The sequence below is a fragment of the Falco biarmicus genome, chromosome 4, assembly GCF_023638135.1.
Source record: "Falco biarmicus isolate bFalBia1 chromosome 4, bFalBia1.pri, whole genome shotgun sequence".
Taxonomy (NCBI): Eukaryota; Metazoa; Chordata; class Aves; order Falconiformes; family Falconidae; genus Falco; species Falco biarmicus.
In genome coordinates, this window is record NC_079291.1 from 56238571 (window position 1) to 56250704 (window position 12134).

At 38.7% G+C, this 12134-nt stretch overlaps 1 protein-coding gene across 1 annotated transcript in view; it reads right to left on the bottom strand.

Annotated features, from left to right (window-relative positions):
- The window catches only part of LOC130148969 (sodium channel protein type 5 subunit alpha-like), a 46443-nt gene that overhangs the window by 10821 nt on the left and 23488 nt on the right, over positions 1–12134 (bottom strand). The window contains exons 14-22 of the mRNA XM_056338169.1: positions 10687–10925; positions 10143–10343; positions 9002–9355; positions 6866–7303; positions 5778–5924; positions 4561–4681; positions 1873–2027; positions 1013–1186; positions 660–767 (exon numbers count right to left, since the gene is read on the bottom strand). Coding sequence (XP_056194144.1) covers positions 660–767; positions 1013–1186; positions 1873–2027; positions 4561–4681; positions 5778–5924; positions 6866–7303; positions 9002–9355; positions 10143–10343; positions 10687–10925 — 1937 coding nt within the window. The remainder of the gene's footprint in view (positions 1–659; positions 768–1012; positions 1187–1872; positions 2028–4560; positions 4682–5777; positions 5925–6865; positions 7304–9001; positions 9356–10142; positions 10344–10686; positions 10926–12134) is intronic.

Genomic DNA, 12134 nt, shown 5'->3' on the forward strand with positions numbered 1-12134 from the left:
GTATCGCACTGTTCCACAATGCAGGGTACAGATGTGCTTTGCATATGGCTGAGGGAATCTTCCTCTGCATTTCCATAATGGTAGATCTGTAATTAAATGTAAATAACGCTCAGCAGCTTCACATTGTTCTAGCTGCTCCTTTGGTGGGAAAAGGCAGCAAATATTCTACAGTCACTCCTGCCTTTTGAAAGAGTAAGTCTATTGGGAACAATAATTTGAGTGAAGTATCTCTTAACAATGTAAAGTTTTTGTAAATCAATCCAGTAAAAAGCATGCAGAAGGCAGGCGATTCTTTCCTCTGAATTAGCTTGCTATGAGACTGCAAAAAGGAGAATTGTGCTCACAGTTCTTATTGTCTATTTTATTTTTGGCTATCTCAGTAATACAGGAACACTAGAATGACTGAGCAGCAATGAAACAAATGCCTGCTTAGTCTAGTTCTAGTTTCAATGGTACTTAGGATTGATCACTTGAGGAAAGTATATAAGGAGCAGCCAAGAACAGAGGAGCACAGCAAAGGTGCCTTTTAAAAATTCATTTTATAGGTCCTAAACTGAACTTGGGATAGACATGGGAGCTGCATAAAGACACAGTTATGAGTTATGAACTTGTTATGAGCCTATTAGTACTGACAGGCTGTAATTTATATTCACTCTTACCCTCATTCCCTCAAATCGTGACAATGCTCTTAAGGGTCTCAGAGCTCGGAGAGTCCTGAGAGATTTTATGGGGTCAAATGAACTGCCCAAGAGGTTTACTAAAGAGACCTGAATGGGAAGATAAAAGAAAGTATTAGCAAAGTCCTGAACATCCATTTCCTTTAATCCTGCTTAAAAAAACCCCAAACCTACATCTCCCCATATTTTCAGTGCCCATAGTGCAATATCCTGAAACCATCATTAAACAAGGTAAGAGTACTACTGTCCTAACTTTGCATCCAGAAAATAATGTGCAACTCTGCTACTACATCCTGTGTCACGACCCGCGTAGGAACACCAAAGGCAGAACTTACGCCTACGATGAGGAAGTCCAGCCAGCACCAGGCATTGGTGAAATACTTCTTAAAGCCATAAGCCACCCATTTCAGGAGCATCTCCAGGACAAAGATGAAAGTGAACATTTTGTCAAGAAATGCCAACATAATTTTAATGCTTCTTCTCTCGTTTATATAAATGTCTTCGAAGGTCTGAAATCATAATATACAGATAAATGGCAAAAATCAGAGATGAGCTTTATAAAATGAAAGTCCAGATCTTTAAGACCCCTTTGTCATTCATTATGTTTTCACACAGATCTGAATGCAATCTTCTACTCAAATCTGTGTCAGCTGATAAACATGTAATTCTCCCTGTCCCTTCTCTTTCTTTTTCTCTCTATAGTACAGCCCTGTGAAAACACACACATCATGCACACTGGAATCCTAGGAGGAAAGTATATATTTTTAGAAATTTTTTTCAAGAAGATTATACATTGAAGAGAACTAAGTACTATTTTTTCCAAGCATTAAGAGTCATTTATTTGTTGCAATGATATAAAAGTTCCTTTATATTTCATATCTGTGAAATAACATCCTGAGAAAAATCCAGTATATAGCCAGAACAGGACAGCTTCTGAGATTTATGTGTTTTTAGCTTTGGTCATGATCTCTTGTAAGTTTTAATAATATGAATAATAGATCTGCAATAATTATAATAATGAATAAATGACTGCTATGTGAAGCTGCTTCTGTTTTTCTTCTGAGTTAAAAGATATTTGCTGTGTCTTCTGAAAAAAAAAAACCAAAAACCAAAAACAAAAACCAAAACAACTTATCTGTGTGCAAATTAAAGCTAAAAGTGCTTCTAAAGGAATACATGAAACTGCTACACTAACCAGGGCTCCACTGCTCAGAAGAATCATGAATATGATAAAGGATTCAAACCAGGAGTGTTCAACAATCTGGTAGCAGGTACTTCTCAGATTCCACCATGTTTCTCCTCCAAACTTTATGGCACTGCCCACATAACAATGAAAGTATCGAACACAACCTGAAAGTGAGAGACAGCGATGAATGCATGGAAGGAACGTGCATGCAGGTGAAGGGTTGCTTAAGAAACAACTGGGGGCAGGGAAAAGTCAACGGTCACATTGACTGCATCATTGTTGGTTGTTTTTCATGTTTTGCCATGAGAAAATAGGAAACATAATTTTGTTTGCCTTAACTCATATATATATATATATGTATACATATAAAATAGGTGGAGCCCCTTTGGACAGCTTTCCATTGTTTCAAGATATTTCTGAGGCAGTGGACACTCTCACTGAGCTCCTGTTTGTGCACACAAAAATTCGGGGCCAGGGGAAGCATGTCACAAAAGCCTTTCTCAGTTTCTGCACGCTGCTTGCAAAGCAGTGACGGGATACCCCAGAACAACGAGGCTTGGAGACAGAGAAGGTAAACAGTTGTCTTCAATATTGCAGCATTATACCTTACCTTGCAAGGTCAATTCATTTAATTATTTGCTTCTGGATGTGTGGAGTGGCTGATTATATATGATATAACCTGAAAGAATATGTCATATTCTAGCTGACACATTGGTTCCATAAAGGGAGACCCTCCTTTCAGGCTCACCACATTATTTCTTGTAACAGACAACGATGCCAGAGCCACCTCATGTTTCCCAACCACCTCGTTACAAAATCCTGGGTTTGATTAATTATTATTTTTGCCAAGAATTAACTCACTTTGGCTACCATTTTCCTTGGTATGGGGTCTATGCTAATTCCTGTTTTCATTATGACACAAAAAAGTGTAAGTTAGAAGGTTTCTGTCATTTCCAAGCAGGGAAAAAAATATGAATGTGTCATATATATATATACTGATATCTTATACACATATTAGTATCATATATACATAACTCTATATAGTATCATATATATATATATAAATATTCTATTGTATATGTGGAAAATTCTGATCATTTTTCTTTCAGTAATCCCAGTTTCCCCAGTAACGTGGATCTGGGACTCAAGATGAGGCAGTAATGGCATTCGCATAAGACAGGGACTATCTGTGTTATTTTTATTATTATTTTTTTTGCTTTGCCGTGCCTTCAGTCGATCTCTCTAACGGTTTGGCCACAGCAGGCACACTCCAGCCTAGGACTACAGACCACAAAACCAGAAATGTCACATTTCTTTTCTGTAGTAGAGAAAGAAAAAGGAAAAAAAAAATACATACATATATATATTTCTTTTTTTCTAACAGCTGTAATGGCAAAAAATGCCATTGATAAAGTAGTTTAGAAAAGAAAATGTAGCTCAGAAATCTGGCATCTGTACTATTAATTCAACATTTGCCTACTTGTCTGGAGACATCAGAGAGATGGTGGATCTCTTTCAGGACTTATTGTGTTTAACAATAGCAAAACATATATTGTTACTCCACAGAGAATACTTTGCATTCAGGTACAACACCTTTCTAGCTTGAAATAATTTCTGCATGCTTCTCTGTTTTTCATTCAGTTATAAAACTGTGCATTAGAGGTTTTATTGACCCAAGGCCGGGGGGGGTGGGGGGGGGGGTGGGGGGGAGGGGGGAGGAAAAAACCCACAAACAGGGAGGGGGGGTGGGGAAAGGCCCCGGCTCCATAGAACAGGGCAATTAAGAGACAGGAGTAATTACAGCCAGATTTGATTTATCCGTGTTCTCATCAGATAAGATCTCCAGGAGTCCCTGAATGGGAAGGCAGTGATGAGAGAAAGGCTCTGCCTTTGGGACTGGAGGAGGAGGAAGGTGGAGGAGGAAAGCTGAGAGTGCAGCAATTATCACTGGCCTTCAGTAGTGATGGTTATTTGGGGGAAAGTGTCAAGAGCTATTTCTTTGCATCTTATGAGAATGACACGTTGTTACAGGTGTGAGGGTAGGAAGAATTCGTAAAAGCACTGAACACATCCCCTAACAACTTGTAAAGATAGATGTTGTATGAGGATTTGAAAAGGGATTCCCAGATTATCACCCTACAGAAATTCAGCTTCATCCTAGCAGCTTCTCTCTGCTTACTTCACTCCTTAGTTTTTTTACAGAGATCATTCATGAAATGCTATTCGGCAAATAAACATTTAACCTGTTGCAAAGCATTAATAAATCTGATGTGCCAAGTGCCTTGTTCCTGTGGCCGTTGTCAGGTGAGACCTGACACAGCCCCTTCTCTTATGTTAAACACCTAAAAGTGACTTGGACTCTTTCCAACAGAGTGAAATTCATCTCACTTCACTATAATAGCCTCATTTTTGGGGATTGGGTCTATGCCACTGCCTGGGTCCCAGTCTTGGAATTAGCTTTAAGAGGAAGGGGCGTTATTTTTCAGCATATTAGAAATTAGCTTTAAGAGGAAGGGGGGTTATTTTTCAGCTGTCACATCTCTCTGTTAACTAGAGAGGGACAATGACTTGGACTGTTTACCCAATTTCCAGATAACTGAAGTTAACTGAAAATAATCTGCCCCTATTAGCTGAGCATCACTAGAGAAAAAAGTTAGATTTTGACCCTCCATAGTGGTGAAACTATGAGAGCCTTACCTTCTGGAAAACATTTTTCCGGAGTCTTGCTGTCTTCAGCAAACTCTGGAATCTGCCTCAAAAGATCTTCAGGATTTGTCAGATCCACTGTGCTGCCTTCAGAAGAGCTGACACTGTCAAACTACCGAACAAAATAAGATCAGGTATTGATTCTTTCTACATTCAGCTCCAAATAAATTAATCTATGAACAAGTAAAACTCAAAATTAAAACTTGGCTATGTACTAATACTGCAAGTAGTGTTGGTAAGGGAACAAACTTTGTGATTTTAGAAGTATATGAGCTTAGAAGTACCAATAGATCCATCCAAACAGGGGCCAAAGCTATCCAATTACGATATCTATCTATGCAAACCAGATGTAACTGCCTAATAAGCCGGTAAACTGGAGAGGTTTTGAATTCCTTATAAATATATGTATATATATGTAGTCCTCAAAGCAGGATAAACCATGAATTGGATTAAACACATGAAATCATAGAAGGATGCATTCAAACAGGAGAACCAGATAATATGTCTACTATTGTGTGAGGAACCGAACACCAGTGATTGCATTTATGGAGTAGAAATTAGAATTATATCATATATTCTCCACTTACAAAGCTTTTTGCTATCCAATTACACCATATATAATGTATGGTGAGCAAGCAGTTTGTTACAAATTACTTACCCTATGCTCGTTCGAGCATATTGCTATTTGTTACTTTCTTCAAAGTATCCTTTATTCAAATTTATTCCAAAAATATTTTTAAATAGCAAGTACTGTCTTTAATGTCATAGTGAGAAACTCATTTAAAGTATTACATTTCTTGAAACTAAGATACTTAGGACACAGGCAGACTTGCTGGAATTTCCCACTTGGAAGCATCTCTCTCTTTTAACGCCTTTTTTTCCCCCCCTTCTTCCTCCTCTCTTTTTTTTTTTGTGGACTCAGATTTCAACAAACAGAAAGTAGCAGAGAGAATTTTATAAATTATTTATTTGAATCAAATGATTTTGTAGTTTTTCTATTTCTAAACACTCTTTCCTATACATACATTTTTCTTGAAAATCAATACCTAGAAACCTAGCGCGGCTTTGATTTCACTCACAGCATTCTGGCTCCATCATTAACCAGGCAGAGCTGCTGCTGCCACTGAACTCCAGCAAATCCTTGAACAGGAACGCATCCATGCTTGACCACTACTGGAAAGTCAATGCCATAGAAAAAAAAAAGTTACCTCTTTTTGTTCCGGTGTTGACGGTTCAACCTTCCTATCCTTTCCTAGGTAAAGCACACTGAACTCTTCAGAGGAAAATCCTGATCCTTTACTCCAGCTGCCTGAATTCTTCCCTCTTTCTCCCCTTTGCCTCAGGTGATTTTCATCCTGAAAATAATCCATGCATTAGAAGGGGTTTCTTTTCCCTTTTTAGGGGGCAGACAAGTTGGAAGGGAAAGGCAGATAAGACATGCATTTCATTTGAAGTGGGAGTGTCCAGACAGAAGTCATAAGATGTGATAATTTTGAGTGTCTGGTTTTACCTAAGGATAGAGAAAAAGAAGCTTTCCCCAACAGGCACATAGCAAACCAAGGAATAGTTGACAAAGTCAAAAGTTAAGTGAGAATTTTTGCACAAGAATTAAGATGGAAACTTAAGGTGGGAAATCTTGAGACCAGGACATCAATCTCCTAGGGTTCAAATAAAACAGAAAAATTCAGAGAATGTAAAGAAGTAGGATAATATATGTTATCACATAAGAAACATGACCTTAATAGGGCCACTCCATACTTAATCTTTCTAGCTTCTTCTCATTATTACATATTACACACAGCAAGGGCCAATGTAAAGAATGGGCCAGAGCTATACATCTGTGTCATTAGTCCATGATAATGTTCTTTATGCAGAACATACATTTTTGGTCTGTTATGTAAATAATGCCAAAAGTTGGCATTATCGACATAAATTTTTACATAAAAATTCCAAGTTCACCAAGGACTGCCACAATTATCTATGGACAATCTATGGACTATGTAATTACTTGTGTGTAACATACCATGTCAGTTAGGATTTCCTGCAGTGAGCCCAACAATTTTTGGTCTTTCTTTTAAGACCATGAAAGAGTCTTGATTTTGAAAGGCTCCAAGTGATAACTTACCCTTGCTCTAAACATTCATACTTTTGGTTCTAGTTCAAAATTTGGCAGCTCTCTAGAAACATATCAACATATGCCGCCCTGTTCTGCTAGAGACAGTCTTCTATCATGCATGCATCCCTCAATATATAGATATGATTCTACTGTTCCAACACAAAGAAAGAAATTAATTACCTGTTTGCTGTATTCTGTGTCTGTAAATGTGCTCAGTTTATCATCATCTTCAAAACCCTCACTCGTATCCTCTGCCTCAGCAATAGGGACACAAACAAATACATCGGGACTGGTAACAAAATCTTCAAGACCTGAGCATTTGTCCCCATATTTCTCAACCCATTCATTATTGTAATTCTCTTTACAATTTTTCTTTTCTTCACACTTAAACCCAAGTGGCTTCTGTGCAGGCAGTTTGATTTTCTTCCTGTGCACTCTCTTTACACGCATCAGCTTTCCACAGCAGGTGTCCCGTGTCACGCTCTTCATAAACTGAAATCCTTTGTGGATCCGAGCAAAGGCAATCCGAAGATTGTTCATCTCTCTGTCATCCTCTGCTGTCTGGAGACAATCAGTACTGAAGGAATTCAGCAGTAGCGCAATGAAAAGGTTGAGAACCTGAAAGTTATTGGAATAACAATAGAAGTAAAAGTCAGGAAAGCAACCTTCAGGAATCTGAATTCTAACTTTGGAGAGCAGAGACGCTCTCAACGTTCAGTCTTACCGAGCAAACCGAAACAAGGTAATAATGAAAGGACTATGACTGACAACACAGCGCTCAATAAAGTGAATGTCTCCCTCAGAAAATTCAACCTGCCCCCAAAGGGTTACCTACAACAGTAGCTAAACCAGATCTGTGCATGCCAAATGCATTATTTGGCCAAAATAATTTCCTATTGTTTATAATAGTAACCAAGATCATGGTTATGGCTTGTCCGTGTAATAATGTCTCTTCCTACTTCCAAATGGAATTAAATCAGGCCTTTGCAGATCTACTTCCAAAATCCTGTGTGATCAGATTCAGGCCCAGCAATTCCATCAAAGCTGCAATACTGTCACAAAAATCAAAGTCAAGAGAAGTTCAAAGAGAAGTTTCCTCCCTGCTTTTGAGTACATTTAAACAGAAGAATTTATAAACCTCGCTTTCTTCCCCCCCCCTTTTTTTTTTGTTTTTGTTGTTTGTTTTTTTTTTTAAGGGAAGATTTAATTTTTTTCCTAGTGCTTCAGTTTGGGATCCAGGTGTCTTAATTTTTATTGTGTCAGAACTGGGCAGATAGCACCCCCGAGTCATCCAGGGACCACAGGCAGTGGAGAGCATTAGTCCTCTGGAGGCCAATTCATCCCATCTGTCTTAGGTATTGACCTTAGACTGGAATAGATCTCACTCTCAGATACCTATTTCCTTTGCTAATAAAGCCTAGACAAGGAGCATAGGCTAAACACTTAATTGTTTGACAGTTAACGTTCTATGATATGAGTACCACTCACAACATTTCATGCTGAAATCAATCATTGTGGTGTAGAACAGATGGGACTTTAAACCCGGGGGGTTGGGATTCAGCCACAGAACAGATATTTCCCATAAAGGGCTGCCTAAAATTAATTCTCTTCAGCAGTTTCTCAAGTTACAGGAAGATTGGTATATGAATGATACTAAGAATGGCATGAGAAACAAAGCTAGTAAAGAAAAAAAGAAATTTTACTATTTGGGCATTAAGAAATCACAGAACAGGACCAGGAAGGCAATCAGTCCCTTCCACCCCAGCACGGGTGTGCGAGGCTGTGTAGGGTACACCACAGCAGCATCTAGCACTTGGGTGTAAATGTCCTTAGAGGTGATTAAAGAAAATCCTGATTTCAGTGGTAGGAGTGTAGATTATGCCATTTGCTGATGAAGAATTCAATACTTGCACGAGATCTTAACAAAAAAAAAAAATTTAAAAACATTGATTTCCACCGGCACTTAAGCACTTAGCTCCATTAATTCCAGCAGGTAAGCCATAAGCCTTACTGATTATTTATATCCAAATCCCTAGATGTGAAGAAACATAGTTTCCTGTATCATATTTACTGCAAAGATATTCCTTGTCACATTGCCACATGAAAAGGTCAAGTGATGCTGTGTGAAAAGCACACAAAATGAAAAAATATGGACAGCAGCTCAAAGGGAGAGGCAGAAGAGGCTTTTGCTGACTGTAACACACACAGGTAACTTTTCCACCTGTGTTTAGGGAAACTACCTTCTGTTGACAAAATGGCAATTAAGTAGATTCTACCATGGACAGGACAAAGAGTAGAAAACACTGGAAAACTCACCACTAAATTTCCTATCACCATGACCAGCAGAAAAACAAGCAGGCACAGTGGCTGTTCAGCAACCACCATGCAGTCCCACATGGTCTCGATCCATTCTCCACACAGAATTCGGAAAATGACGAGGAATGAGTGGAAAAAGTCCATCATGTGCCAGCGTGGCTTGCCATCTTTGTGTATTTTAAGGCTGTTCTCCCCATAGCTTCTCCCAAAAAGTTGCACCCCTACTATAGCAAAAATGAAAACGATGATTGCCAGGACGAGGGTCAGGTTACTCAGTGCTCCCAGGGAGTTACCAATTATTTTAATTAGAGTGTTTAAAGTTGGCCAGGACTTTGCCAGTTTGAAGACCCTCAGCTGTGTAGCAACATAAAACATAGTGTTAGACATCAGTAGAGATAACCCATCTTTGCACCATTCAGATCCTGCAAAAAACATTTTACAGATATTCTGAACTATTCCAGCAATGTAATATTTGTGCCACAGTGACCCTAATACTTTTTAAAGAATATTTGTAGGTAATAATTCTCTTTTTTTCGACTGGTCAGCATTGCAAACCTAAATTAACCACCTCATCAAGAACCAGGGCAGCTTAAGGTCCTGGTAAGCGTTTGGTCCCCACAGGTGGGTATCTGTACAACGCACTTGATGTAGATTATGGTATGTAACTTACATGTAACGCAAAGGACCAAAGCTGGGAGATCAGCTGCTATATTACTATAAAAGGAGTCTATCTTTTAGTAAAGAAAGCTAAATCAGTCCACAGTATACTATATGAATACCTAAATGTCATTTCATGTCTTCTAAGTATTGGGTTTTTTCTGTATTTGCACTCTGACACTTTTTCTCCTGTTTCCTGTGTTACTTTTTAATCTTTGGCACCAGCTTCATAACATGTCTACTCTGGAATATTTTTTCCTCTGAATATTTCTTAGTACATTCAAAAGAAATATATATGCCATTAAACTCCATATGTAGTCACAAGGAATTTAAGAGTGTATTTCCTATTCCTAGTGCCAAGATGAGGGGAAAAAATATATTAAAAAAAAAAAAAATCCTGCATCCCAACCGCAAACAATAGAAGTATTCTCTATTATATTCACAACATGAAGTTTTATACAACTGAGTAAGCATAAGCCATTACCAGCCTGAAGGATCGTAAAACTGACAGGGTTCCTCCTTTTCGCCTTTCTTTCTTGCCTCTGTGTTTGGGTAAACTCAGTTCAATTAAACTCAGTGTGACAATTATACTGTCAAAAATATTCCAGGGCTGCTGAAAATAATGATAGGGATCTAGAGCGATGATTTTTAAGATCATTTCTGCAGTGAAGATTCCTGTAAAAACCTGTGACAAAGAAACAGTAGTATCAGCCTAATAGTAGCCATGGATTTATCTTATCTTTAGATCATGTTCCCACAAATAAAACTCAGGGACAGGTCAACAAACCCCATTTTTATGAACTTTTAATGCACTTTCAATTAAAATGAGAGGATTGGTTTCTGCCTTCTCAGGAATGTGTTAGAAGCCTATCAATAAAATCTGGGACTTGTCCATATTCAGGATTTAGAGCTTACAAGTGCAGAGTATACTAATCTTTAAGTTTTACAGTTGTTATTTATGTCTCAAGTGAAAACATCCATCAATCAATTCTTGGTATAAAATGTCACATAGCTGAGAATTTGCTTACCAAGTTGCCTACATTAAGCATCGATTTAAAATTATCTGACATATTGTTGTGCTCCAGCGCCATGAACAAAGTGTTCATCACAATGCAAACAGTGATAGTGAGATCAATAAAAGGATCCTTTATGAAAGCAGCCACTTTTTTCTTGATTCTCAACCAAAGCGGACAACAGTCCCAAATTAGATACTTTAAAGCAAAATCATTCAGGCATGGTGGACATCTCCGCTGAGATTCTTCAAGTTCTAAATGCAAAAGAAAATCCCACTATAATTAGACGGTTATCACTGAGCAAGAAGGTGAAATAACAACTTCAGGTATTCAAAAGACCAAAGAAAATGGAAACATCTCACACAAAGCCCCAAGGCTTCCCTGCACTTTCTACCATTCACAGAGTCCCTACATCAGCTAATAGACACAAAGACAAAATTCAGAGAAAACTGGATTCAAAACACATTCATGTGAATTTACTTCAAAAGCCTTTGCATCAGGTTTTATTTCCCCTAGACTCAGCCATGTACTACAGTCACCTAACTAAATGCAGATATTTATAATAGAGGCCACGCCGCAGCTTCTCACGCTCTTGTAGGCCAATATAACATCTAAGGTGCTTTTCACCTTATCCTTATGGAGATGTCTGGGACACTGGCTGCATCACACCCAACATCTTTGTTGTCTCCTGTGAGTCTCAAGAGAGCCTAGAGGGTCATTGACAGCCACGGGAATTCTGATTGTAGGTGAGGCAAATCCAATTTCAGGTGCCTGAAATGTGGCCCTAGGAAAGGCCATGCCTATCGTTTCCCAGCTGCTGCAAGTTGCCACACCTCTCCGTGTTCTGTAAGTAAAACATGGGATAGAAGCTGTTCTGGCTTTTTGTCATTTACATTCTTTTGGTCAAATATAAATTCCATAGCTTCTCGTTCTTCAACATTGGTATTAATGAGTCCTCCAAGATACTCTTGACCCTGCTGAAATCCTGTGCAAATTAATTGACAAACTGGACCTTACTTACAGCTAAATACAAGCACAGTAGGAATCATTAGTAATCTAGTTTTCAGGACCTGAGATATTTTCAGAGATAAATGAGCTGGATTTGGCTCACATCCTTTTCATAGTTGGACCTGTTCTTATTTCTTCCCATTGTTTAGTTTTCATTTCTCCTCCTCCAGGCTCAAGCCTCAGATTCCAACCTACACTACTTATTCCAGTGGGATCACCTCTGCTCAACTCCACTCCAGGTTTAGCTCTTGTCTTCGGTTCTTTTAGATCAAATAGCTTCTTCTTTACGTATCCAGCCTGGATCCAGCAGAACTGGTGCTCAGGTCCCAGCAAATACCCCTTCTGTTCCCCGTTCCGATGCCTGTTCTCAGGTTAATCCACAGCCACTTACAGCTATGAGTCCTGTTCCATCCCAGTTCACAGCTGAAGATGTGCAACCAACTCAGGTCTTAGAT